The sequence below is a fragment of the Passer montanus genome, unplaced genomic scaffold (genome assembly GCF_014805655.1).
Source record: "Passer montanus isolate IOZ18808 unplaced genomic scaffold, ASM1480565v1 scaffold184, whole genome shotgun sequence".
NCBI classification, from domain to species: domain Eukaryota; kingdom Metazoa; phylum Chordata; class Aves; order Passeriformes; family Passeridae; genus Passer; species Passer montanus.
The window spans coordinates 273,100-299,900 of record NW_024365826.1 but is presented as its reverse complement, the minus strand read 5'-3'; the positions used below and the strand labels follow the sequence as shown (position 1 = coordinate 299,900).

The following is a 26,801-nucleotide window of genomic DNA, read 5'->3' as shown; positions in this document are numbered from 1 at the left end:
TTTCACACAGAACAGCACGGTGTGTGCCAGGCTGGGGGCAGCCACCGGGATGGAGTCCAGCTGGAGACAGCTCATGCTCCCTGGAGAACCAGCAGTGCAGCTGCAATGGGCTCCATCCCAGCCCCAAATCCCCAGCCGAGTCTCCATCTGAGACAGGAGACAACAGAGCAACAAAAGAAACTTCATTATTTTCTTGGGAAGAGTGTGGTGTGTGCTTTGGAACAGGGGACAGGCATGGAGACAAGATGCCAAGGTGCCACCCAGATGCCAAGGTGGGCTGAAGCCCAAGGAATGCATCTGGATTCCATGTTCTGTTCTCCTGAACAGTCTGGGTGGGTAAATTAACTGATTTATTAATTACACAGTGTAATGGTAACAACATCTCTCAAATCACTGTTTCATTTCCTCCTCTCTTATTGCTGAGTCAATATCTCAATTCCTCTGCAATTAGCTTCTCTAAATTTCTGATGTTGCCACTTGGGCACAAATCCTGCTACATAAAAGGGTATTTCTGGCACAAATATCTGATTTTCATGATTACCGGTTTGATACAAGCCAGGTTCTCCCTGGCTGATCGTTTCAGTACAGTTCCTTAACACAGTATTCCCTGTAACCCCACAATGGTTTGAGATCCACCCACTCTGAAGTCAGTGTGAATATGAAAGGTTTAATTTTCTAAAAAAATGGAATATGTATGCAAATGAAGCTGAGAAAGAAAAAAGGAGGGATTTTATAAAGTAAACAATTTGCTGGGTCTGGGGGGCGGGGGGAGCAGAAGCATTTACACTGTACTAAATGGCATGAGGAACACTTTATAATAAGAGGAAGTAAACCTGTTTTTTTTTAATTATATTTTCCCCCTCCCAGGATGACCAAGCTGCATTAAATACATGGTGCTGCCTTGAAAAAGGCTACAGTAAATTAAGATTCTCAGTAGGGATGCTGCTTGCTATGCCAGGACATGGACTTGGTACATCAGAGCAATATCTGCCCCATTTGCCCTGGAGAGGGTTGAAGTCTCTTTTCCTCAAGTCATTCACTGCCTTTCTCCCTGGTCTGATCTGCCAGGGATTTTCTAAGTTGAGACTGGCTTTCTCTGATCCCAGAGGGAGATGCTTCATACCATGGGGAACGTGAAGGAAGTCCCATGACAGGGCCCAGGTAGGTGATGTGTAGGGATGGGGGTGCCCAGTCCCATGCAGAACCAGGTCTGGGGCACAGGACCTGCAGCAGCAGCCCTGTCCCCACCCCTCCTGGCAGCATGGGCCCTTCCCTGCCTGCATATCCCACAAAAGCAAAGTGATTCCTTGAGTTGAAGAGAATCTGGACACATTCTGAAAGGTGCTCAGCACCACGAAAACTGCCCATCTTGGGAGCATGCAGCATCCTTGGTAGCTCAGGAAAACATTTATTTAAGGAGGTTTTCAGTGCACAGGGGAGTGACAAAGCAGATGAGACAGAGCTTGAAGTACCCAAATGCAGCAATGACCTGCTTTGGATTTCTGGGCTTTAATGAGACACTTTCACCTACAAAAACACTGAGAACCTGCACATCTAACACAGTCATGAACATGACAGATGCACAGAACTCAAAAAAAAACACCAAAGCAGGCTGTGAACCCTGGGTACAGAGCATTTTAGAAATGGGAAGTCACTTAGTGTTTTATTGGCAGACTTAAATTTTATCTGCTCCTGACTCATCAGAAGTGGGAAGCTTGTTAGCTTGCTGCAATGAGGAGATCAATCCCATGAGAACTGGTCTCCAGGTGGTTAATGCTCCTCTTCTTTTGCAGCTGACAGCTATGTCAAGATTTTGGCTTTTCAGTGCACTGTGAAAAAGGCTTTTAATTACTCAGGACTAGAGAAATCCTCAACTTCATGTTACTGCTTGAAAAAACAGGTAACAAGGAGGAGGGGCTGGAGGTTCTCACCCTCACATCATTTCCCTGGCAAGCACGGTGGATGTTCAGACCAGCAGGGCCAAGTTCCCTTCTACCCACCACAGTGGGGTCACACATGAACGTGGGGAGGGAGCTCTGCAGGAGGAGTGGTGCCATCAGGGTCTCACCACACCTGTCAGGCAGCTGGGACTTGGTAAAGAAAGAACAACAAAAAACCATAAATGTGTATCACAATTCATCTACCAACTCTACCAGGTATGGGATATGCTGCTTGTACAGACTCATGTACACTATATTAGAACATGCTGCAAAAGGCAACAAGACAGAGACCTCTGTTCCATCCTCAGCCCCACAAAAGCAGTGGAATATCTCCTGAAACAGAGAGTGATGCCAGGAGAGTATTTTGCACGTTTTTGTTTCAGGACATTACTGCCTTTTTGACCTTGAGCTCATCTCTCACCCTGCTCTGGCAGGAGGGCAGGACTGTGTAACCCCCAGCAGGCACCTAATGGGCCATGTTGGAGGAATGGCTGCACGGGTCACCCAGGGACAGAGCACCAGCCTGCAGCACCACATCCCAACCACCCACTTTATTGCTATACCCTGTTTTTAAGTCAGACAGAAGTGGATGTGACTCCCAGTGGGCTGTGGACTGTTTTAGTCTAAGCAAACTAAATTGGAGAAAGTGTCCATCCAGAGTAAGCATGTCCTACTCTGAAGCAGCCATAGCATTTTAAACCATAAAATATGAATTTTGAACCATAATACATGAATTCTGCTCTCTCAGGCAGGCAAGTCTTTACTCAGAGAACTACTTTCCATTCAGATATAGTTGGTGAGGTAAACACCTTCAAACCAAATCAACAAAAAGACTCTTTCAAACTGGGCCAAGACCCTGTGAAATCTGCACCTCCAGGTATAACTTTCATTAAAAAGTTATCTTAATTACTGCATTTACTACAGTTTTCTTGCCTTGCCCTAATGAAATGCTGATCTGCTTGCCCTGATACTCTGCACCAGGGCTAATTAACAGTGCTCTGCTAACTACTTGCTAAAGGAAGGTGATTAGTATTGATGCTTAAATAGCTCATTAGGTTTATCAACCTGCTCAGAGAAAGCTGGGGAAGGGAGAAAAGGGAAGGGTGCCAAGGCTCCCACAGCCCAGCTGGCATGGAGTGGCTGGAGGTGGTGTCCCTCCAGTGAAACTGAAACAGCCCAGGAGGGCAGGAAAGATGGGAGCCACCATCAGAGCAGTCCAGGGAGCAGGAGTCAGCCCATCCACAGGTGCAGAGAAGGAAAGCTATCTCTGGCACTTTAGAACATCCTCTCACAGGCTGCTGTGGCCAGGTGACAAGGAGATACAGACTGGTTTTCATCCTCAGACCTGCTGAGCAGCTGCACAGAGGACATGAGAGGGAGTTTCAGCAAACAGGAGAGCAGCCAGCAGCAGGGCACTGAGGACAGTGTGTGCCCACACAGCTCCTGCCTGGCACACAGGGCACTGCCTGCAGCAGGTCCTGCTGGCATCACGGGCAAGGCAAGGGTGGAAGAGCAAAGTGCTCAACAAATTACAAACTTGGAGGAAGGAAAGAAAAAATCCCAAGCCACAGCCTTGAAATAAAAGGCTGCTGCTTTTGCCTGCATTCAGGTTTCCAGAAGCAGAAGAGCAGTCAGAAGTGGAGACAAGTGACACAAGAAGGATGATGTAAACCCTGAGCAGGGAAAACAGGTTCATGCCTGTGCACAGAGGGACACAGGAACATGGACTTACAACTGTTTTATTTTAAAGGGCAACCTAGATCAAACCAGAATTAGTGATACAAAGAGCTGGAGTTGTGATGCATCCTGAGAAGAGTTAACTATTTTACATGCTGTTGCCACCTCCCTCCACTTGCTCTTCTGAGTCTGAAATGCTGTCTGGGCAGCAGTTAAAGACCTTTATCTGATACTCAAATTAATGGTGAGATTTGGGGCATTTCTCTTAACACTTCTGTGCTCCCACAATCCTGTCTGTATAGTGGGAGTGGTAAAAGACAGAAAAGTACTACACATATTTGGGTGCAATGCACTGAGCAGGTGAGATTTCTCACCTGCTGCCTCAAGAATAAAGCGTGGAGTACTCTGGAGGTGTTAAAAAGGAGTTATTTAAAAGCTAACCAGGTTGGTTATCACAAAGATCCTGAAAAAAGTTACAGCTCTCTAGGAATAACAGCTGTCTCATCTACTGAACTTCTGCAGGAATGCCTATTCTTATTTGGAAATGAGCAGGCAGTGCTGATTTACAGTAAATGATCCCAGAGCTTGCCATGTAGTAAAGCTTTATGCAAATTGCAGCTGCCACCCTAAAGCTGTATTTGCATAACTCCTTTGTAAGTCAATCTTAAGCATTTTTACCATAATAAAAGTTATCAATATTTAAAGAGACATGAAAAATAGGCACATATATGTGCTCCTTGCCACTTAGCTTTTAAGCACTAATTTGTATTAGCTGCTTTGGGTGGTTTAAGGAGCTGCAGTGCAAGATTTGGAATGGGGTGAAGTGACAGAAAATCTGAGTGTGACCTTGAGCTCCAGGACAGATCACAGAGCACAGCAGCAATTGCACACCTGAGGCTGTGGCTGATCAGCACCTGCTGTGTTCCACACAGGGATTTTAAGATCAATACCACATTTATTGGTATCCAGCAGAGACAACTGCCTGCCACAGGTCGGTCCTACAAGGACAAGGGTCCCCAGTTCTTTATTAAGAGCATTTCTAGAGGGAATCTCACTATAAACTCACCAAAACCATGTAGGATTCCAGCCATGTTTGATCAAAGCACTGATCATTTAGTGAGGGAACTCCAGGGGAATTCTGTAAGCAGTTGGAAGACACAGCAGATCCCAGGTGAGCCCAAGTGATCAGGAGGTTGAGTTTCACCCATTCTGAGCCTGCCTGTTACTGCAGCTCACAGAATCACAGAGTCATTAAGGTTGGAAAAGACCTCTGAGATGACGAAGTTCAACCTGTGATTGAATACCAGCTTGTAAACCAGACCAGAGCACTGTGGACCACATCCAATCCTTCCTTGGACACCTCCAGGGCCTTCTGCTGCTCTCCTTCAAAACCTTCCCCTGCTCTTGGTCTGCCTTGTGAAGGGTCTGGAGTCACAGCAGTGGGAGCTGATGCCCTTGGGTGGGGATTCCCAGAAGGACTGTGGGAATCAGGTTCCCAAATTTCCCTTAAATCCAGCAGGAGCAGGTTACTCAGCCCTCACAGACTGCCTTGAAAATCCTGGTCAGAATCTGAGCCCCTTCTGCAGCCTGCCCAGGTGTGGTTTCAATGCTGCATGGGGTTCCTCCATCCTGCACTGCAGCTGGACGTTTCCTGTGGTTTTTAACACCCAGGTTCAGTGCTTGTTTTAGCTCTGGTGCTAAGAAGTTGGCTATCCTTTCACTTTAAATAGTATTTGTTTTCCTGTGTTATGTGGAGCTGTGGCTGACCTTTCAGTCCTGGTAGCAGAGGGAGGATGAATCAGCCCAGCTCAGAAAAGAGGCTGCACAAAGGGATGCTGGCTCCTTTCATGGCATGAGGGCTTCACTCCTCCTCTTCTGCACAGAGCCTTGGACCTGCATCACCTCCCCCCAAATCACAACGCCCCAACAATTACAGCATTAGAAAAGGATCATTCAAAATAATAACAAATATTTTCCCAGTCTAAAGAAAGCCTAATGCAACTATTAAATTGGGGCTATACATATTTCAGCCAAGAATCCTTAAGTAACTCACAACTTGCCTGATCTCTGAATACCAGCAGGGCAAGGCACATTATTTCTACAACCAAAGACCTTTTATTTTTAATCTGTGACATTGAAGAGCCCCAGGCAACTTTCAAGAATAACTGCAATCATTCAGGGCCCTAGGTATTCCTCCTGGACATCCCTGTTCTGTAAGGAAAAGGATGAACATGCAGCAGAGTCACCTGAGGCAGCCTGGCTGCCCCAGCCCTGCCCTGCCTGGCTCCTCGTCCTCTCCCACATTCCCATCACCTGCCCTGCATGAAGCAGCCTCTCCTGCAATTCCTTTATTCTTGCCACCTTCAAATAACTTCTAAAATAAGATTGTTTCTCCCCAGGTACCCAGAACATTGAAGTAAATAAAGAGTTAAGCTAAATCGTGCATTTTTATTCTCTTGTGAGATTTCTCATTTCTTTGGTCTTCTCAGTCTTATCTCTATCTGCCTTTTCCTGTGTGCTTCAGAGGCTACAGAGCAGCCATAGCACTGCCACTCAAAAGTAAACATTGATGTATATTTAAACAGATATACTCACAAAATTAAGCATATATAAATAAATATGTGTAGCTACACACACTGGTGTCTACAGGATGAATAGATGAGCAATGATGGTTGTAAAAAATAAAAAAGCCCCACAGCACCCAGCAGCTGTGTCTGAGCTGGAGGAGCACATCAAAGTCCTGTCTCTCAGGAGATGGGACCAGTGAAGATCCCAGTTACATCCCTGGGAAGCAGCACTTTCAACACACCAGGAGCAGGGTCACTTAGGGATTTCTGTGGAAGCTGCCATATTTTATAAATGATCTGTGATCTCTGAAACTCCATCCATCAAACTCCACTGAAGGAAAAAGACATTTCCCCAGTATATCCAGATTTCTTTTCCTCATTACATATCCCAGGCCTTTTATTGCAACTGTGAATGTTCTCTGAATGCCAGATTTTGGAGCTGGGTCTCTGGTTCTGCTCTGCAGTAGGATCAGGGTGGCATAGGAAGGGAGATCCCCAGGCAGACCAAGGCCAGCCACTGGAGCAGTCACAGAAAGGAACCCAAAGTGAACACCCCAGGAAGGAACTCTAACAAAAACCCCTGGTGGGCACTGCCCAGGCTCCCCAGGGATGGGCACAGCCCCGAGGCTGCCAGAGCTCCAGGAGCATTTGGACAATGCTCTCAGGCACAGGGAGGGATTGTTGGTGTGTCTGTGCAGGGCCAGGAGCTGGACTGGATGATCCTTGTCAGTCCCTTCCAGCCCAGAATATTCTGTGGTTCTGTGATTTACTATCACACAAAGCAGGTACAGCTGTGTGTTACTGCCCATAAAGATATTTGGTTTCTGAGGTCACTTAACAGCTAAACACACACATGACTCTCTTCCAACCTAATTTCTATGGGCCCCATGTCCACACCACAGCAAGAACACTCTCTCTTTCCAGAGCTGGAAACACCTCAGGCTAAAAAGATGTGGTAGCTTATTTCCCATACCCAAGCAGTCCCCCCTGGCTTGAACTGCAGCTCACAACAACCCAACCAGGTAAAGCAAGTGGCACTGCTCTGCAGCACTTCCCATTCTGCTGACAAACACAGGCCTTCCTTCCCAGCAGGATCTAACCTGGCATTTCAGATGAGCACTTTGGAAACAAGAGCAAACCCTGCCAGAGCCTGCTGTGAGCACTTACAAATCCAATGAGATAAGGACTGCCAGCATCTCCCAGGAGGTGTGAAGTGAAACTCTGCAAGGCCACTGCGGTTGCACGGCGAGTTGGAATGACCACGTACTGCAGAGAAGGGGAAAGAAACAAAAAGAGGTAAAGAAGCTGAAATAGGAACCTGCCCATCTGCCTTGTACTGCTGAGCACAAAACAAACCAGCCACCCAGCCAGAGCCACTGGCCATGGCTGGCTCAGGCAGCTGGGAGCCCCAGACACCCTTCCTGCTCTGGAGGTTCCTCTGGCAGGTGCTGAGGGAAGGAAGCTCTGCCCTCTCTGCTCCACTCCCAGCTTGGACTATCAGTTTTGCCCACAAGACACTTTGCTGTTGCTTCTCAGACTGCATTTTGCTTTGCTGGTGGGGAGAATGAAGTTTAAAGTTGCTCAACATCAACAGCCTTCCAATGAAGGACTGTGCTGTAACCTGGGATATTTGGTTTATTCCATAACAAAAGCTATTTTGTTTCCTCAACTATCAGCAATCCACATCAGTTTGAAAGGTCATGGTCACATATCCTCCCTTCCCACTCCATCCCTAGCCACTTTTCCATTTTCCTCAAAAATTTGTGATTCCATTTGTGAAAAGTGACAAAATCACATTAGGAAATTTTTCCACAGCCAAGATACTGTATTTTGGTCTGCACTCCTCTAATAGGACATGACACCCTTAGCCAGGTCATGCAGAATCAGTCAGATTACACAGGAGCAGTGGAAAACACAAATTACTTCCCCATGAAGGGACTAGAGCTCACAGACAACAGAGCCTTAACCACAGAAGGGGATGAAAAATTAAAAAATAAAAAAAAAACCAGCAATCCCCTGTCCTGTGGAATGACCTTAATTTTATAATACACTTTTTAGAGGCAGAGGAAAGTAATTGTCTCTGGCATAAATTGTTAAAGACACTGGCTAGGGACATCTGCATCAAGTCCACATATCCCAGTTTATGAATTGATCCTGTCTTGATTTAAAGGCTGGAAGTAATGAAGAATTCAATAGGTCTCTAAATCCAAGTGAGCGTTGTTTCTGCCTGTAAGCACTGATCTCACTGTGCCTTTTGCTGTGCCTCTGACAGGAATGACTCTTGTTCATTCACTCCCTTTGGAGACCATGATCCCTTTTATTTATCCACTTTCTCTCTGATGGGCTGCCTTCCTCTTTCTTTACAAGTCCTGCCTTGCCAGGACCCTTGCAATCCTTTCCCAAAGTAATTTATCAATTAAATGTGCCATTTCAGGAGTGGCTCATCCCCAGGCAGAGACACACAGAGATCCTTTACCTGCACTGACTGGCAGGGAGGACTCAGTCAGGACACAGGACTAAAGCACATTGCAGTGACTGAACTGCAGCAGGGGAGTTGCCCTGTCTGCAGTGGAAGAATCACCAGAAAACCAGGAACAAAAGGAAGAGCATTGAGAAGATCCACACTAAAAGAGAGCTGATGCCTATTTAAAATTATCATCTTGTTCCAAGCACAGACAATTCTGAATTATGGGTAAAATTAGATTAAATGCTTTTCCTTAGCGTTTACCGTGTGTGTTCAGATGACCTGCCAGTTCTTTCATCCCTGCTTTGACAAAGCTGCAAATGCACACTGCTAATGCACTTTCATGCTATGTATTAAGCAAGCACCCTATTCAACCTCTTTTGTGTAACAGAAGAGCCGAACATGTTCACATCCAGAGCAGCTGCCCAGCTGTGGATGTCAGGCCCTGCCCTCCTTTTGCATCCAGCAACTCAGAACACAGCTAAGAGAAAGAAGTCCCAAGAGGAAAATTAGCTCAAAACTTCATTAGAGACACAGAAATGTGCTGAAGGTCGGGATGTGAATAGTAGGAGAGCCCCACAATTCATTCCCACTCCCCCAAGAGGCAGATAATGGATGCAACCTGGATAGACCAGACAGAAGAAAAAAAAATTAAGAGTGAGTTATTTTTGTTCTTCCCACCTGGCCCAGTTCACACAGGGGCACTGGAGAAACATTCTGCAAGAGCTCTTTGGGAAAGGGCATCTCAGTAGATAAAGTGAAGTTCTACCTAATTCAAGAGTTGCACATAAATATGAAACACAAAATTTAAAACCTAACATATTTTTTCTTTATGTAAAGTTTATGTTAAACAACCTGGAGAAAATAATCTGCCTGGTTCTGTATTCTATCTATTTTTGTAGCAAAAGGACAATAGAAATAGCACATTTATTAAAAATTTACCACTTTCAGGGAGTGGGAGTGAATTGATGCTAATCAGAGGAAGAAGTCTTAATGATACCTGTATCATATGTGTGCATGCATATATAAATATTTATACACATGAATACACACACATATTAGTCATAATTTTGCATGTGTAGCTATATTATGCAAACACAGTTTTGCAAGTAGGAGTACAGTTTCCAGTTTAACTGAAGAAGTTACTGGTGGTTGAAACACCATAAAGTGCTAAAACTTTGTATATTTGTTCTGGAATTCAAGAGACACACACACCCCTCAAAGCAAAAACCCAACATGTAGCAAGCGAATGAACATGATCTCCTTGAAAAACATACTGGAAAAAAAAATAGCTTAAACCAGCACCTCCAAAAAACAACAAAAAATACTCCACCCTATCCCTACTTAAAAAAACATTTTGTTCTGATGGACAGGAAGCAGTTGGTAGCAAACATCTACTGTTCTTGGAAGACAGAAGCAAATTATAACTCTAAATTTCAATACTAAAATAGACCTAAATTCAAACCATGCACAGCCTGGTTTGGACATCCCACAGAAAGTGGAGGTGGGAGAGCCACAGCAGCCAAGGAGGAAGCCTGTGGGACTGTCCTGGCTCATCCCTGATTCCAGGTTCAGAGGCAGGCAGCACAGAGGATGGGCAGGGTGGCTGACCAAGCAGCTCTGCTCTTTAAATAGAAGTTCAGAAAGGCCAGGGATTACTGCTGACATCTCCTTCCTGTGATGAAACCAGCAGGAGTTGGTCTGAAAAAAGATAATGGGGAAAGCCAAGGAGAGATCACCCTTCTCCCAGGAAAAGGCCCTGTGCCAAAGAGCTAAGTTCTGATGTTTATGTCTAAGCTTGAATAGAAACTCTACTCTCTCAAGCACTCTGCTGCCCTTTCTGGGTCAGGACAATTCACACTGGTCTCTTCCAGCACCAAAGAGAAGAAAACATGCACTAGCACTGTTCAGCCACTGACAGAACCTGGAAATAGCCCAGTTGTCCCTGCTGCTCAGAAAGGGAAGGGCTGGGATCCAGAGAGACCCTCCATAACAGCCAGGCAGACACTGTCTAAAAAAATACTCCTAAATGAAGGGAAAGGAGGCTGCTGTGGTCTCCAGTTCCCAGCACCATGGAGCAGAACACCTCCACCTGCAGCCCTTGGATGGTTTGGGGTGGGCTGTGTTCCCTTATTCCCAGGCATTCCTCACCTGCATTCAAATCGTGGAGTATTGTGTAGGGACGAGGCTGCTGTGGTCTCCAGTTCCCAGCACCATGGAGCAGAACACCTCCCCTGCAGCCCTTGGCGTGGGCTGTGCCCCCTCATTCCCAGGAATTCCTCACCTGCCTTCAAATCTTGGAGTATTGTGTAGGGATACTCACAGAACCTCTGGAAATGCAATTTATCTTTGGCTATAAAAATAGGGCAGCATTTTGTACTAAATAAATAACTGGGTTTTATTTTTAGGGAAGGTAATCAGAATAAAAGCAACATTCTTACATGCCTATGGCACAGCTGAGCACCAGTCTGTGCCTGTTTCAAGCCTAAAGGAAGACTTTGACTTTACAACAAAGCATCAAAGAAGCTTCTCCATGGCAGGTCATGACCATTTAGAAAGAACTAATGTTTTAAAAGAAAACAGAAATATGCAGAGCAATTTTTTTTGCATGAATGTCAGGACTGTGAATAAACTGGAGGATGGCTTTTCTCAGCTAAGTCCTAAAGAGACTGTGATTGAAATAGAGGCACTTTAAATTGCTTCGTGGCTCTTACACAAAAATTCCAAGCCCCTGTCCATCATCTCTGTTTTTGAGATGCGATATGGAGGAAACCCCCACTATTAGCAGCAGATTCCCACAAAGCCCCACACACTGCACAGGTCTCAGAGTGTTCCACACTTGCCTGCTGCTCTGAAGCTCATTCATTGTTGCTGTTACGAGGCAGTTTTAATGCTACTTTGGGGTTCTGGTAATTTTAAGGCCAATTTGCAAAGATGGCTGATGAAATCTGTTTCATAATTAGCAAGCTCCACACAAAACATCCCTCCTTTCCCCAAGCACCATCTGAGCATGTGCCTGGGAGGAGATATGGAGAGTTTGCTCAGGAGAATAAGACCTGTTTTGTACAAATTTGCATTCGGAACAAATATCAGCCTTTCAGAATCTCAGAGCACTGCAGCACTGACAGTTTATCAGAGCCAGCACTTGGCACCTTGGACTGCAGCAAACACAGCAGCTGTGGATGCAATGCAAGCACAGAGCTAGGAAGAGCCAACAATTAAATTGGAAGATAACAAGCAAACATCCTTGTTTTGCCATGGAAATTAAACTTGCAAAACCTCTGGAGGTCCTTAACAATTTGCCCAACAGGACTCTTAAGCAGTCATGGGATCTGTAAAACTTGGGAAAGCTGAGAGAGATCATCTGGGAGGCAGTTTCCAAAAAGCCTCACTCCTGTCATAACGAAGTCAGCAATAACAGTGTTCAGGCAGCATTGAGAGCTTTTATCCATGAAAACAGGGTAATATTTATGTATAGGATGAAAGTGTTGTTAAGCTTACGCTAATAATGCTTTAAACTCCTTCCCAGCCTCAGGCAAGAACAGACACACTTCTGATTACACCAAATAAATAGTAATCAGGAAAATTAATTTGCCAAACATACAAAGTGCATCTGCTAAAGCATTTCCACATCTTTCTCTGGCAAGGACTTCCCACCAAGCTGTCTGTCAAACGTGGCTCTCACCTACTGACAGTCTGAGCCCCCTCTCATCCCCTGTGTGATCTGTCTGCACTCCAGTCTGTCTGCTTCTAGCTCTGGCCTCATCTAAGTGATGTTTACATTTATTTCTTTAAAACTTTCACACATCCACTCACGCTGTTAATGCATCAAGCTGGGCATTATACACAACACTTAGTCCATTTTCCTAAACAGAGCAGAGAACAGTGAGCTGAAAAACTGGCAGCAATTACCAAAATCCATTTTTCAACATGGCTTTGGTTTCTTTCCTGCGTTTTGGAAAATTGAGCTATTATTTCCAATCATTTCTTATGGAACTCTTTTGCACTAAAGCAACATAAATAACTGTAAATGCATCCCTACAAAATGCAACTGACTATAGGATGCTGGTAAAACAGATGGCAAATCCTATAAAAGCTGTTAAAAAGCTACAGGATATTGAAGTCACATTGAAATCAACACAAAAAACCTCTGTAATTAAATGGGACAACGATAGCAGCCCTAATACCCCTGATATAACAGAACAGTTGGTTGAAAATATCTTTTGGGGTTACCTTGAGACAACACAAGTCAAATTTCAGCTCTGTCTCTGGCACAGATTTTCTGGAAGACCTTGAACGTGTCTGACAGGATCCTCCCTCCTGGCAGCTGGGACCACCTCAGCTGAGCCCTTACCTGTGCCAGCCAATGTTAAGAAGGGTATAAACCAGCTGCTATTTAAACCTCTCCACTAATTCTGAGTGGAGAGAGCTGGGATTGCTCCTGGGAACACCACAGCCAGGGGCAGGATGCGACAGGAAGCTCTGGCAGGAGGCAGGAATGAGCAGCCACACATATTATACTGTCATTTCTTCCTCAGCACAGCTGTCTCCAGGCTGCACATCTGTGCAAGTTTTGAGATCCCACATTATGAATGGCCACAGCAGCCTTGAACTCAGCACAAGCTGCAAAAGCCCATGGAAGCCCCAGGGAAGCCACAGAGCTCTGTCCCACCACAGCTGACCTGCCAGGAGGAACCTTGGGAATGAAGAGCCATGCAATGCTAGCAGAGTGCACTGACAACCTTTGTTTCTCTGTGCTTTACCCACAGAGAGGAGTGGATTTAACTACCCCACCCCACCTCTCAAAGCATTCCCTGCACAAAGGAATGAAAGATGGAAAGTTCATCAGGCAATGCAGTGATGGCAACTGCAGAGCTACTTCAAAATATAAACACAACCTTGAACTTCAACATAAACACAACTTAAGCAGAGGCTTGAAGTTCTTTGCTGAATCAATACATCAACACCATTATCTTTACATCTAAGAATACTGAGCTCGATTGTTTCCTCGCTGATGTTTGCATAACCAGCAAATACAAGTCAAGGGAGTTTTCTATTGATGCCAGACTGATTATATTTTTAGTTCTGTCAACAAGCTGACAAAAGACCTCAGGAAAGTCCTGTAATGGTTCTGTGCCTTAGTGCCTTTCTTTCCACACAATTAGCAACACCTCCTCCACAACAGGGCTTCAACATAAGTTATGTTTGATGGGCTCTGATGGAAACCTCTACAAAACATGCAGAGCTCTTGAACAAATATCCAGACTATTTCATGTGAAAATGGGGCTGCTGAGGTCAGCTTGCTGATTTGAAAGACTTAAAAGCTCTGTGGTGGAGAAAGAATAGAAAATGAAGGACATGAGTTGAAAAATCCCTGACAGTTTCCTCTTGGACAAGGTGAACATGGTCCAAAAATTCTTTATACTTTCTTTTCCTCTCTGCTCTCCCAGAGGTGGGTTTCTATTGTGTATGTGTTGAATGGTAGGTAGATGGGCTGCCTTTGTGGTCAGAGGAGGGAGGGAAGGAGGGAGGGAGGGATTTCCTATTGCAGAACAAAGCTGAGTTATTGATAACAAAGCCCACAGTGCTGACTGTTAGGAAAAGCTGCCTGAATTCTCTGCATGTGGGGTTTTGTACAAACACTTAAAATTTTGGGAAATTATTTGAATTCAGAAATGTTGTCCTTTCTGGACATCTCTCCCTGGTGCTCAGAACAAAGGACAAAAAAGGATCTTTTTTTTCTCTTTCTTCCCATGTCACTTTTCAGTAAGCAAAAATACTAAGAATGAAAACCAGAATAGGTTAAAGTAGAGACTAGGATCTAGAAGAAATCGTGAACTTCAGGTTGTTCTTGCAAGTTGACAAACTGTTGTGAGCACAGAAAGATGCTGTTCCAAAGTGCACTCACCATTAGTATGTCTGCTGTGATAGCCCAGTTTGAGAAGAGAAGAGTTTCTCCGATAAAAATGCAAATCTGTTGTAACAAAACACACAAAAAGGAGAAGATTTATTCACTTGACATTCAGAGGAAAAATAACCTGTCACAAACTTTCTTTTGTTGCTTATTTTTCTCATACCTACACAGCACACTCCTTGTTGCTGTTGTGGTTTATCCTGACTATTAAGAAACCATAGACTTGTATCAGAGCTCTAGAGGGCTGAAATGTTGTTATTGTAAACTAAGTTTACGACCTATAGAGCAGCAAAATTAAAGGCTGACACATTTGATTTTAGAAGAACATGAAAAACCAGCATGAAGAGACAGCCCCAGGCTTGCATACCTAGAATCATAGAATTGTTGAGGTTGGAAAAGCCCTTTAAGGATCATCAAGTCCAACTTGCACTATTCTTTTTCAAAAAGCCAGTTAGAGAAGGCAAGAAAGCCACAACTCCCCAAACCACAGCTATTTCCACTCCTGGGAAGCAAGTTTTGTGTTCAGCTCTGCAGCAAACCAGCTGAGGCTCTCTGCAGAGAGCTGTGGAGGATCCCTTCCCTCCCTGACAGCCTTACACGAGTAATATCTGTCCAGGGGAGACTGGAATTAACTCTGGGCTTTGCAACATCAGTGTCTTGTGGTGAAATACAATCCTTGGCCCTCTGGAGATGGTCAGCAAGAGAAATTAAAGCCACAGAACTGCAAGAGTGGCAGCTGTGACATGATGTGACCACTGCCACTGTCTTTCCCACAACCAGTTGAGGTTGCCTAAACCCCTCAGACCACCCTGCCACTGCCAGGAATAATGTGCTTTATTTAGCAAGTCTTATGCACTGACCTACAGAAGCTTCCTCTATTTGTTTCTAAAATTGTCTTTGTTTCCCAAATACTTTCCCTCCCTATCCCCTTTTTGTGTGACTGGATCTGCTTCCTCTGTGATGGTGTCCAAGCCAGTCATTACAGCCCAGCTGGCCAGTTAGGAAATCTCTACTTCCATTTTCCCATTGCTCATGGGTCTGTCATGAGACTGGCTCTCCCTGGAAATGACAACTGCCAAGGTAAGAACACATCCAGGAAACCAAGGTGCTCTCAGGAGTTCAAGCCACGTGTCCCATGGGTACCAGACACATACTCAGATCTGCTCTGAAATCTGTTCTGCTACAGCTTTGCAGCTGCTGTTGCTGGGGTTCTGTGGCTGGAGAGACTAAACTGAGTTTGGAACAATGGAATCACACTTCTCAATGCAGCATCAATGTGCCCTGCCTGCTCCCAGCACTGCAAACAGGCAACTGCTTGCCTTGAGCTGCTGTGAACTGCACACATTTGAATTGCTACAGGCAGCAAGAACTTGTCCCTTGTGCAGGAATTTAGCACAAGTCCTTTAAATAAATCACTGAAATGCTACAAACTTCAGAGCACACCAGTTCTGAGCTGATGAATGTGTATTTCAACCAATCCATGAAACATGTGATTAATAGGTGGGTACTGGTAAAAGGAACGAGGAACAAGAGGAAGATCAAAAAGCAGGATAGAAAATACATTAAAAAATGTCTGTCCTTCAGCTGCTGATGGGGACTTACAAAAATGAGTTCACCCACTGCAAAGGGCATGTGAGGATATGTGGCATTTCTGCAGAAGGGAGGCTCTAGGGAAGCTTACAGCAAATAGGGCAACCCCAGAGCAGATAATAGCTCCTGAAATGCTCAGTTTTGACTCCTCACACACTTTTTGAAGCCTCAATTTACACTGAGACTTCACCTCTACATATACATCTATTTCTGACTCCAGCTGTGCTGTGTAACATCTCACCATGTCCATTTGGTGTCTGATTGCTCATCTGTGCTTTCCTGTTTAAGTGATCAGTTAGCCAATTCTGACTCCCCAAAATGATAAATAAAGCAGGTTTCAGAGTGGACACACCAGCAGCTCTCACAGCAAGTTCTAAGCAGGTTACAAATGCCTTCCATGACTGCTTGCAAAGGGCAAAGCTGTCAATATCTTCATTATTTGTATTCCTCTCTGAAATGGTGGGTGAGACACCCTCATGCACTCCTGAATTTGGAGCAATTCTACCTTCAGCTCAGTTCTGGGCAATATTGATGCCTCAGAAGTAGGCAGGTCACCAACAACATGAAACAGAAAGTCCCTGGGGTTGAGACTAAGATGCTGTAAAAGCTCTCTGGCAAGGTTTTACCCTGGGATTTGCTGTTTCTGCAAGACCATAAAATGTCTTTGAGGAATTGAAATAGATGTTGAAATGAGGAATTTGGAAGAGTGTCAAAGGAAGGCAAAGCAAAGCATCTCTCTCCAGTCACTTGGAGATTTAAACAAGTGTAAAATCTGCAGCTGAAATGTCTGAGCAGTGTGAGATGATGATGCCACACATAATGGGTTTCCAGAGACAGGTTTGAAAACCAAGTTTCAAAGAGTTTGTATTTCAGGAAAAGTGGGATTTACAGATATGCAAATTGGTGCTTTAAGGAGCTGGATTACAACACACAAATCCACATGCTGCAAGGAAAACTGAGTAAGAAGTGATTGAACTATACAGCCAAGCAGGATAATAAAAGAGAGAAACATAGGTGTCTGGGCAGCTAAATTATACAGAATTGTTGTTTCAGTCCACCTTGCCAGCCACTTCAACACTGCCAATAACTTACTGGATCAGTATGAAAAGATTGGCTGGAAAAAGTCACCTGTCTACCTGCCTCAGGTGGGAGTGTCTGCTACAGAATGGGAACAGCAACTGCCCCCAGGGACCAAAATCAATTGCAAGAAAGGACTGAGCAGGAGAGAAATAGTACATGTGCTCAGGGGAGGGAGAGAGCAGACAGTACACAGCTTGTAAGGGGCAGGGTGATCATGTTAATGGAAATGCAGGTCTTTTCCAAAAATATAAAACCTATAAAACCAAGAAATGAAAAAGCAAGGGCTCTGCAGGTTCTTGCTGGAGTGCTGCACACTTCATTTAAGCTGATGCCTGTATCAGTCAGCAATAAAGCTCTTGACTGTTAGCTGAGACAGGGAGGGAGATGGTGGAGATCTGGTGGCCACTACAGCTCTCTCTCCCAGTGAGAGAGAACATCATCTCATGGGAACCCACCTAATTGCCTGGAAGTGAGAATTTTAAAGCTCTGAGCCAAGGAGGGTTGCAAAAACATTCACTGTCAATTTTTGCATGGTGTGATCCATGACAGAAGCCTAAGGACAGTCACAGTACAGAAGGTTGGCAAACAGCACCATGCTGGGGGACAGACATTGCCTTGCCTTCCACAGACACAGAACTCAAGGATGTGAGCCAGCACAAGCTGTCAAGGAAGATATCAGAGACAAGAAAATCAACCCACAAATTTTACTGAATTTCCAGAAGGAGATTTCATCATGGATTTTGAGATAAGGAAGGTAACCTAGCCCATCATTCTGTCCACCAGCCACAGAACACTCTTCTCTTCATTATGGACCAATGAGACTTAAAGAGCAATGAGAAACTGCTACACCATGCAACCTGGCAATGCAGGTCTCCTACTCCTATTCTCCTTGGAACACAAGGGAATTTAACTCTCTGGAAGTCTGCAAGATTGCAACAGCTCTTTGAATGGCATGGAAAAACATGAGTTTGTGTAGGAAGCTTGCCTTGGAAAGTCAATACAGTGTGGCACTGCTACAATAATGAGACACTGGTAGCTCCAACCCAGAGCTGTCCCCTCTTTCTGGGCATCAGGTTTCCAGCAGCAGAGTATTTAGGGCCATGGAGGGGCAGAGCTTCTTGCTTCAGCCTAACAGCATCACAAACAGGCTCATATTCCCTATACCCCCTCCATAAGCAGCTGTAACTTCCTCTGCAAATCATTGACTCTTTATTAGATTTACTACTCATCCATAATAAAATAAATTGGTTTGAGGACTGTTTAAATGATACCATCTATATTTATATACTTAAACAATGCAGAATAGTCACATGGCTATTAAAAAACAGAAAAAATATAAAAATGAGATTAATAGCCACCTCCTGCTGCACAAGTTCTGAAAACAGTGTTTTCAGCCTAGAAAGGAAGAAGCTTCTGTATAGAGACTGTACATCACAAATGAACATGTCTGTCACTAGGTCTGAGAAAGGAGAAAATCACAGCTCTGTCTGCACAAAGAGGTGGAGGGAGCAGGTGAGGGGTGTGATAGATCAATGAAAGGAGGGTTAATGATTCACCAAGCAGTAACACCCTCTCACAGGTCTGAGGTGATCATTTTCTGCCAGTTCAAATGTTAGCTCATGGTCACAAGCCAGAGACCTGAATCTTAAATAGCTAGAGGAGGTATTCTTGGCTGAGTCTTAATGATTCTGAACTTCCACTCTTTCTGGTTGTGCTTCCCCATAACTGTGGCAGCTGCTGAAAGACTCAGCAAATAACCATGGCCAGGCCAGTGCTCCAAACACAGAGAAATGAGGAACAGCAGTTGGCTGGTTACTTTACAGGAATTCTCCTTGCTGGCTGAGCAGGTGCTGCTGTGTGGAGTGAAGGGTGAGCTTTCAGAAGGGCTCTCCCACTACTCCAAACATCTCATACCTTCCCTTCATAAATTTCTCCCATGTCCCAGGCTTCTCTCATTCTGACATTAAAAGGGAACCAGAGATTTGTTCAGTGCCTGGATTTTTACTCCCTACAGAAAGCAAGATTCTAGCCCGAGGCTGGATTATTACAGTTAAGCTTTTCTTTTTCCCTTTTGTCTAACTGAGAGAGGGTTGGTTGAGATGAGATGTAAGGAAGGAGTTTTTTAAAAGTGGTAAAGCATTGGCACAGGGTGGCCAGGAGGTGGTGGATGCCTCATTCCTAGAAATACTCAAGGCTGGATTAGAGGGGGCTCTCAGCAGCAAGGTCTAGTGGAAGTGAGAGCTGGATGACCTTCAAAAGTCCCTTCCAACCCAAACCATTCTATTTATCGGGATCTATTTGATATCTTTTCATATAATTCAATTATAAGCCCTCATGGAGGGACCATATTTTAATCTGCATTTGTGCAGCATCAAGTACTGTAGGTTCCTGGGCTATGGTAATACAGATAACAAATTGAAATTACTGGCTTATTAATACTGGCCTGGTGCAATCCACCTGGTTATGGAAATGAATGGTACTGAAAGGGAGCCAAAAGCTTGCCCACAGACAAATTACACTGTAATTGTCATCTGGTACCACTGCAGCTACATTACCCTCACTGCAAGGGAAGTGCTCAATTTTCCTGTACCGAAACATTAGGCAAGAGCAATAAAGGTGTGGATTGAGGTGCAGATAGAACAGCCCAAAGGCTGTGGGTTTCCATGGAGCTCTGAATTCTGATGGCAGCAGGGATAAGCAGTTGAGATTTCAGGCACACTTAGTGCCAGAATGCCAAGAGGCAAAAAGAAGGACATTGAGAAGGGCAAAGAGAACATCCCAGGCTTTCTGCAGGGACAGTGCACACAGCCTTTAAGGAGTTGGGTAGGGGCTGGCATATGGAAAGGATTATACTTACATAGGCTCCCACGATGCTGCTCTTGGCTGCCACGAAGATCAGACAGATGAAGATGGCTGATCCCAGCATTCCAACAGCACAGACGAGAGGATCAGCTCGCTGGGTCTTGGACCTGCACCACTTGGTGGCTCCTGCTCCTGTGATCACACCCAGGAAGCCAGTGAAGCATGTGATTGCTCCGAAGATCAAACTAGCCAAAAATAAAAAATAGGAAAGAAAGAAAGTAAGAGAAAGGTGGGAGGATTTTTTGAGGTTTCTCCCAAAATGGGCATAGTCTTTGGGTATTACTACTTTATTAAGTATTAGATATTATTATTTTATTAGGTATTATTATTTTATTATTAATAATATAATTATTAGCATAAACTGACTAATGGAAATTTGCACAATTTGCACAATGGATTTTCAAATTTTAAATAAAACAAATGCTCATGATTTTAGTCCTCTTCCCCTGCAATTAAGAAAAACACAGCATATGAAATTTATCATTGTGCACAGGTTTTGATCCATGGGCAAAGGGGTGCAAAGGGCTCATGCTACTTCCTTGGGTGGAACTGGGATTCCTAGGAAGAGCCCTGAACAGCTAATTATGTATACAGAAAACTAATTAATAATCTGTACTTTGATCATGTGAGGGGAAACCATGGACAGGCACCAGGAAGTTTCAGGGCAAGGAAACCTAACAAGACTCATAAATACCAGTGATTTCCAACATACTTTGACTTTATAACTCCTTTCACGCCACTTCAAAGAAGCTTTTTGCTGTTAGGTTACACATTTGAAATATGCTAATTTCAATTTAAAGAGCCAGGAGCATTCTCCATATGATATGTGCAGGACTTGGATTACAGGGTCTTGGGCAACCACATTAGAGTAGGTTGAGGACAGTTCAAAATTGAGGTGTCATCAAGGAGGGGGAACTTCTCTTTGTGAACAGCAGACAGGCAGTCAGGCTGGAGCTCACTGCATTTTTGTGGAACAGCCTGAGCTTGCCTGCTGGACACTCTGGTTGATGGACTCCACACCACTAACTACTTTAATTGAGATGGGATTATGTCTGTTATGGCAAGAAGGTTTCCCTAATATTATTCTCCCTCATGAACTAAAAAGCAAAACATGTGACAAAAAGTTTTTTTAGTATCTTTTATTTACCCAGAGGAATGTTTTTATAGCATTTCCTGGTTTGTGCCACCATTGTAAATCACAAAATGAAGAATTACTTTTCACAGCTTATGTGTTGCAAGTGATATTCCACAACCAGGACTGAAAACCCAAACCACTGTGTAACATGAAACACTCCAGCCCAAATTGTCCCAGATCTCTGGGACATCCTTCAGCAAAACTCAGCACACACTGCAGTTTACAGAGCAATAAAACAGGGAAGTCCTGCCTCACACAGAAACAAAAGCCTACAGGATTAGTCTCTGCAGCTTTAGGAAAACCATTCCAGCCTCTGAATTACAGGCACCACTGGGGCTTCCTAACCTGCCAGTTTATTCTGCTGCTACCACAGATGGGTCTTAAGGAACCAAATTCTCAGCTCTCCAAACATCCTCCTTAGAGAATTTATCTTTTTTACTCTGCACCACGGCCTGGGAACTAAGACAGAGCTGAGGTCATTGCTTCTCCCTTGGTTTGACTTCATGCAATGAAGAAGAGAAATAAAGCCTAGTTTACAATCCCAGCATTTCCTATCATTGTTACAAGGACCTAGAGGAAATTACAGACATTCTAGTACCTTGTCTCTGTGGGACTTGCCTGTTTCCTCTGGTAAATAATCCCCCACCCCCTCTCCCCCTCTGTAAAGCAGCTGACTCTGACTCTCACCTATCTTTGGTGCCACAGGGCTGGGAGCTGCAGGTCTCTGCTGTCTTCTGCACGACCTGTGCTCTGTGGAGGTACAGAGGGATCCACATTCCCAGTGCCCCCGTGGCAAAGGAGACAGCTGAGGTGGCCAGGGAGGAGAACACATAGCTGCGGCTGGGGAGACAAAACCAAGAGAAGGTTTAGTGAGGAAAGCGGAAAAGCAGGACCCCCACACAGGAGCCAGTGCTTCAGTGACAAAGCCCAGTGCTCCCCCACATTTGCCACCTCCCTTTGCCAAGGGGCAGAGGTAACAAGCTGTAAAGGAATGGAGAATAAGAAGCATGGAAGGTTCACATGTGATGCTCCACTGATAATAATACACTGAACTCATCAGAATGCTTCACAGGGGCTGTTTGAGAAGACAACCAGTACTTGGTCACTAAGACATGATGTCTGAATTACAGGGCTTTCACCCTAATGTCACCTGTTTACTTGGAGGAGCAGTTTCACTTCTCCCTCCCCATCCCTGCCACCATATGGTTACTACTTACACAAATTACCAGAAGCAGTACCATAGAAATAATGATAAATTAGCTCACATTGCTCTTCAGAGTCCTTTGGCACTGGATGACAATACCAGGGAGGTATTCTAGCCAGTAGTTCCATCACAAGTTTCCCATCAGAATTACAAGCTAACTCTGAATTCACAAGTGAAAGTATTTGCACATTCACAGGCCAGATTTCTGGAAGGAAGTGCAGCTGCTGCAGCACTTGTGAGCATGTGAACCTTTATGCACACATACAAGTGCCCAAGCACATTCAGTTCTCATAGATTCAGCCACACATGGCTGTTCACATATATTTAAACTTGCCATAGTGCAAGCTTCTGTGTGTTTTTTATCTTAAATTGCTAAAACTCTCTTTCCCCCCTCAGCAGAATAGCTCTTTTAAAGAAGAAAAAGGATCTAAGTGTCTGAACAGCAGTGGCACAACAATTAATACAGGAACACAGCAATTTCTACACTTCAAAAGCCCTGATTTGTGTGAAGTATGAGCCAAACAAAGCAGGCTTTTTCTTAGATGACAGTCTTGGAAAGGTTAGAGCAAAACTTGGAATTCATCATTGTCACAGCAGTCAATACCTCATGTAACTGTGATTTTCTTCCCTAGGTCCACAGACTAAACTTCCTGCAACTCCCTGCATGTCGTCACTTCCCAGGCTCACCGTGCTAAATCCAGATCATTGGATGCTCCAATTAAACATTAGGGGAAAAACATGGTTTTTACTCATGCTCTTACTTTCTAATCAATGCTTTCATGTCTCTCAGCCATGAAGTCCGAGCCTTCAGCTGCCCCCCAAGCTGTTCAGCATTTCCTCTTTTAGCAGCAGGCACAAATATCAAGATGAGTGTCCCTGTTATCATTCCTAGGAGTGGAGATACCTGCAAGAAAGGAGCAGGGAATTAGCACAGGAGTCAGGAGGGTTTGCTTTGACTGGTCAGAAAGAAGCAGAATCCATCCTTTTGGTTTCAGTGACTGCTCCTCACAGCCACTCAGAACCTGTAAGCATCAAGGCATCTGCTCCTTTCCTTCCTCCATGTCATTCTCTGCACTCTCTTATCTCACTCTGGAAACATGCAGCTTTGAAAATACTCTGAGTAAGGCAGTCCATTGTGTTGGTAAGAAGATTCAGCTAAACATGATTCTTGAGGGGTCTTTAACTCTTTGGAAACCTACTCCCAGCTGGGCTGAGAGACCAGCTGGTTTCTGGGTGAGTGCAGAGGCCATTTAAAGGCAATTAGACCAGCTGAAATATTTCTGGATGTAGGGAAGATGCTGCCTTTGAAAACCTTTGCTTGATATACATCCCTCTTCCAGTAACCCACAATGGCTTCCTGTTTTCAGGCATCTTCCTCAGTACAACAGATCAAGAAACATTGAAAATTCAGGCTGGAAAATAGGGAAACAATGCATTCAAGGGCTTGATTTCCTGATATCCAACCCCTTCTCCCAAGCTCAGGCAAAAATACAAAGATCCTACAGCATTTTGTAAGCTATAAGAACTATTCTTGTTTTGACACTGAAATTCCATTATTGTCAGAATGGAAAATAGCTCCATCAGGAAAATAGGAACACGGATTTCACTGAGCTATCATCTTATCTAGACATACTATTTAAAAAATAATTCCTGTCCAAAAAAAACAACCTAAAACCCTTTCATTTATTAACCTGAGAATGGCCTTTACACATGGAGCAGTGTTTCATGTCCAAAGATGACAAACTCACAATCCTTCTAGGGAAGGAAAGACAAAAATATTTCAGAACTTAAAAGTCAAGAAAATCACTGATCCTGGAATACATTGAAGCCTGATACAGCATCCTTATGACAGCTGAACACAAGACACAGAACTGGTAAAAAATATTGGAAATGCTGTTTTTTCTACAGCCAGATGATTGCAAGTGTCTTTGATTTTTATCTAAAAGCTTAAGTACCCATCAGGACAACATCCATGGGCACTCAGTAATGCTGCAGTAAAACACTCACTTTATTGTCAGATCCAGAGACAAAGCTGCCACTTGTCCACGTGCCCTTCTTTCTTTTTCAGCCCACTGAAGTGTGGATGATTCCTGACCTCTTCTGTCTTTGGAGCCCACAGGAGATCACAGAGGGAAGATCATCTTAGGGAGTCATTCCCACCTTCAAGAGCACATGATTGCCATAGGGATGGAAGATGCTTTACAGTGATGTCTGGATGCCTTCTATATGTGCTGTGTGACAACAAAGCCTGAGCAATGGTGTCAAAGGAACCACCACAGATGTGTGCAGCTCATCAGATTCCCCAGATTTTGTACAGCCAGGGAATCCTGCACCAATGTGTCCTTTATAGTGGGAATCATGACCTGTAAGGGGTACAGTCTTGCTGATAGCCTGGATTTCTCAGGATAACTACGAAGACACCACCTGAAAATTCCAAGTGATGATCTCTTTTCACAGATTACCCATTTGGGTTTTACAGACAGATTTGGGTTTTCCAAGAATGTTCCAGTTAAAGCCCTGCTGACCAGAGGACAGGCTTTGGGGTTTTCACTCCTTGTGTTCACCTCTGCTCAAAAGTTCATGTCACTCTTAAATATTTCTGCTAATGAGGCAGCATCCTCCTGGTGGGAAGCTTTAGGCTACTCCACTTTCCACTCCAGGTGCACAGCTGGAAGCTGCCTCCACTCTCCCACATGAACCATTCTTGGTGATGTTCCTGGGCATAGCCTGTGTCACAGAGGGCATATTTGCTTCAGATGGAAACCCTTGCATTTCATCACCAACTGTTATAAACAGTGCTGGCCTGAGCTTCATGAGATTCATGGTCTCCATGAAGTGCCAGAGCCAGAGAATGCACCTCACATACCACCCACAGCACCAAAGGTCAGAAACCAGTTCTGCTGGGCCACTTCCTCCCAGCTCTTTCAAGACATCTTTGTGTGCAGAAGCTGTCTGTGAGTATGTGTATGTGATTGGAGTAGATTATCTTTTCAGCCCATTTATCAGGGTCCCAAGAGGTTAAAATAGAAGGAAACGGACTGTCTCAGGGCAGAAAAACAAGCGGAAACTGGAACAAAGTGTTTTTTCCTCAAAGCCGGAAGCCATTCTCAGAGTTTCTTGACAGCAGGAGACTGAAAGACTGTGGAGTTGATTTAAGGCCAATGCCTCGTCTTCCTGTCCCCATCAAAAAGTCATGATTGATTGATTGATTGATAACAAAATTATTGTAAAATTCTTGCTCCCAAGCAGGGAAAACACCAAGTCTCACAAGCCAAGCCCACGTATCTTTGCTTAGAGAGTGCATCTGCCATGCACTCAACATCCACAGATGTAATTTCCCATCCTTCACCTCTCAGATATAATAACAGGTTGAGCCATTGTGTGATGGAACTCTCCCTAACACTAATCAACCAACCAACTCTCATGAAGATGTGTCATTAAGAGGGACTCACCCGCAGTGCCCAGTGCCAGTCTCCAGCAACCTGCTTCACACTCGAGCCAGTGATGTATCCCAAGCCACTGCAAGAAAGGCCAAGAGAGAGTTGGGCAGAGCTTTAAGTATGCCACAGTCACAGCTCTTTTTAGACAAAGGCAAAGAGAGGCACAACCAACTGTGTGTCCTCAGCTCTCCTGTCCTATAGGGTGAAATATGGGGATTGAAGCAGAGGGTGGCTAGTAAGTGACTCTACCCAGCACTGCTGGTCTAAAAATGTCCAAATCTGATGGAAATTTGGAAGTTTATAGCTGACCTGTCAATCTACAGTGGATGGAAAGAAAGACAAAAAAAGAATTTATTTCCCAATATTCACTTCTACATCAGGCCTTTGTCTGTGCTAATATGAATATGAAACAATTTTACCTTCAAGCTTTCAGTTAAAAAGTGCCCTTCAAGGACAGGCCATATTCCATCATTAGATTTTTTTTTTCTTGCCACTAAATAGCACTTGTTTCTAATTAAGCAGGAAGAGACTATCTTCTTTTAGCTTGGAAGAAAAACCAAGAAGAACATGCAAGAAGTTTGATGGGAGACGTTCAGCCACATGTAAGACAAAAGGTGCATCACAAGAGACTAAAGGTGACCATAGCCACACTTCTCTCAACATGAACTGAAGGTAAATACCCTTTTCCAAAACTGCTGCATTTGTTGCTGAGACTATCTTGGCTAAAAGTTGCCAGGATTGCAGTGGGGCAACTGTGAGCCCCCCTCCCCGACCCCCCTTCCTTTACTGAAGAGTCTGCTAAGCTTTGGAGGTTGTCAGCTATAACCTCCCTAGAACTGGACATTTTACCCAGACAGGCCCCAAAATCAAAGCATGAATCATCACAGACTGGTTTGGATTGTAAGAGACCTTAAAATCCATCCAGTTC

General features: G+C 44.3%; 1 protein-coding gene across 4 annotated transcripts in view; it reads right to left on the bottom strand.

Moving 5' to 3' along the window:
* The window catches only part of LOC120500635 (protein spinster homolog 2-like), a 130,234-nt gene that overhangs the window by 20,327 nt on the left and 83,106 nt on the right, over positions 1–26,801 (bottom strand). For 2 of the 4 annotated variants that reach the window (XR_005627146.1, XM_039705775.1), the window contains exons 5-10: positions 25,886–25,952; positions 23,195–23,337; positions 21,917–22,069; positions 20,090–20,279; positions 14,557–14,622; positions 7,352–7,450 (exon numbers count right to left, since the gene is read on the bottom strand). Coding sequence is in view for 1 of the 4 variants with exons in the window: in XM_039705775.1 (XP_039561709.1) it covers positions 7,352–7,450; positions 14,557–14,622; positions 20,090–20,279; positions 21,917–22,069; positions 23,195–23,337; positions 25,886–25,952 (718 nt within the window). In the remaining 3 variants the exon portion in view is untranslated. The remainder of the gene's footprint in view (positions 1–7,351; positions 7,451–14,556; positions 14,623–20,089; positions 20,280–21,916; positions 22,070–23,194; positions 23,338–25,885; positions 25,953–26,801) is intronic. The other 2 variants (XR_005627148.1, XR_005627147.1) reach the window with 2 other exon arrangements.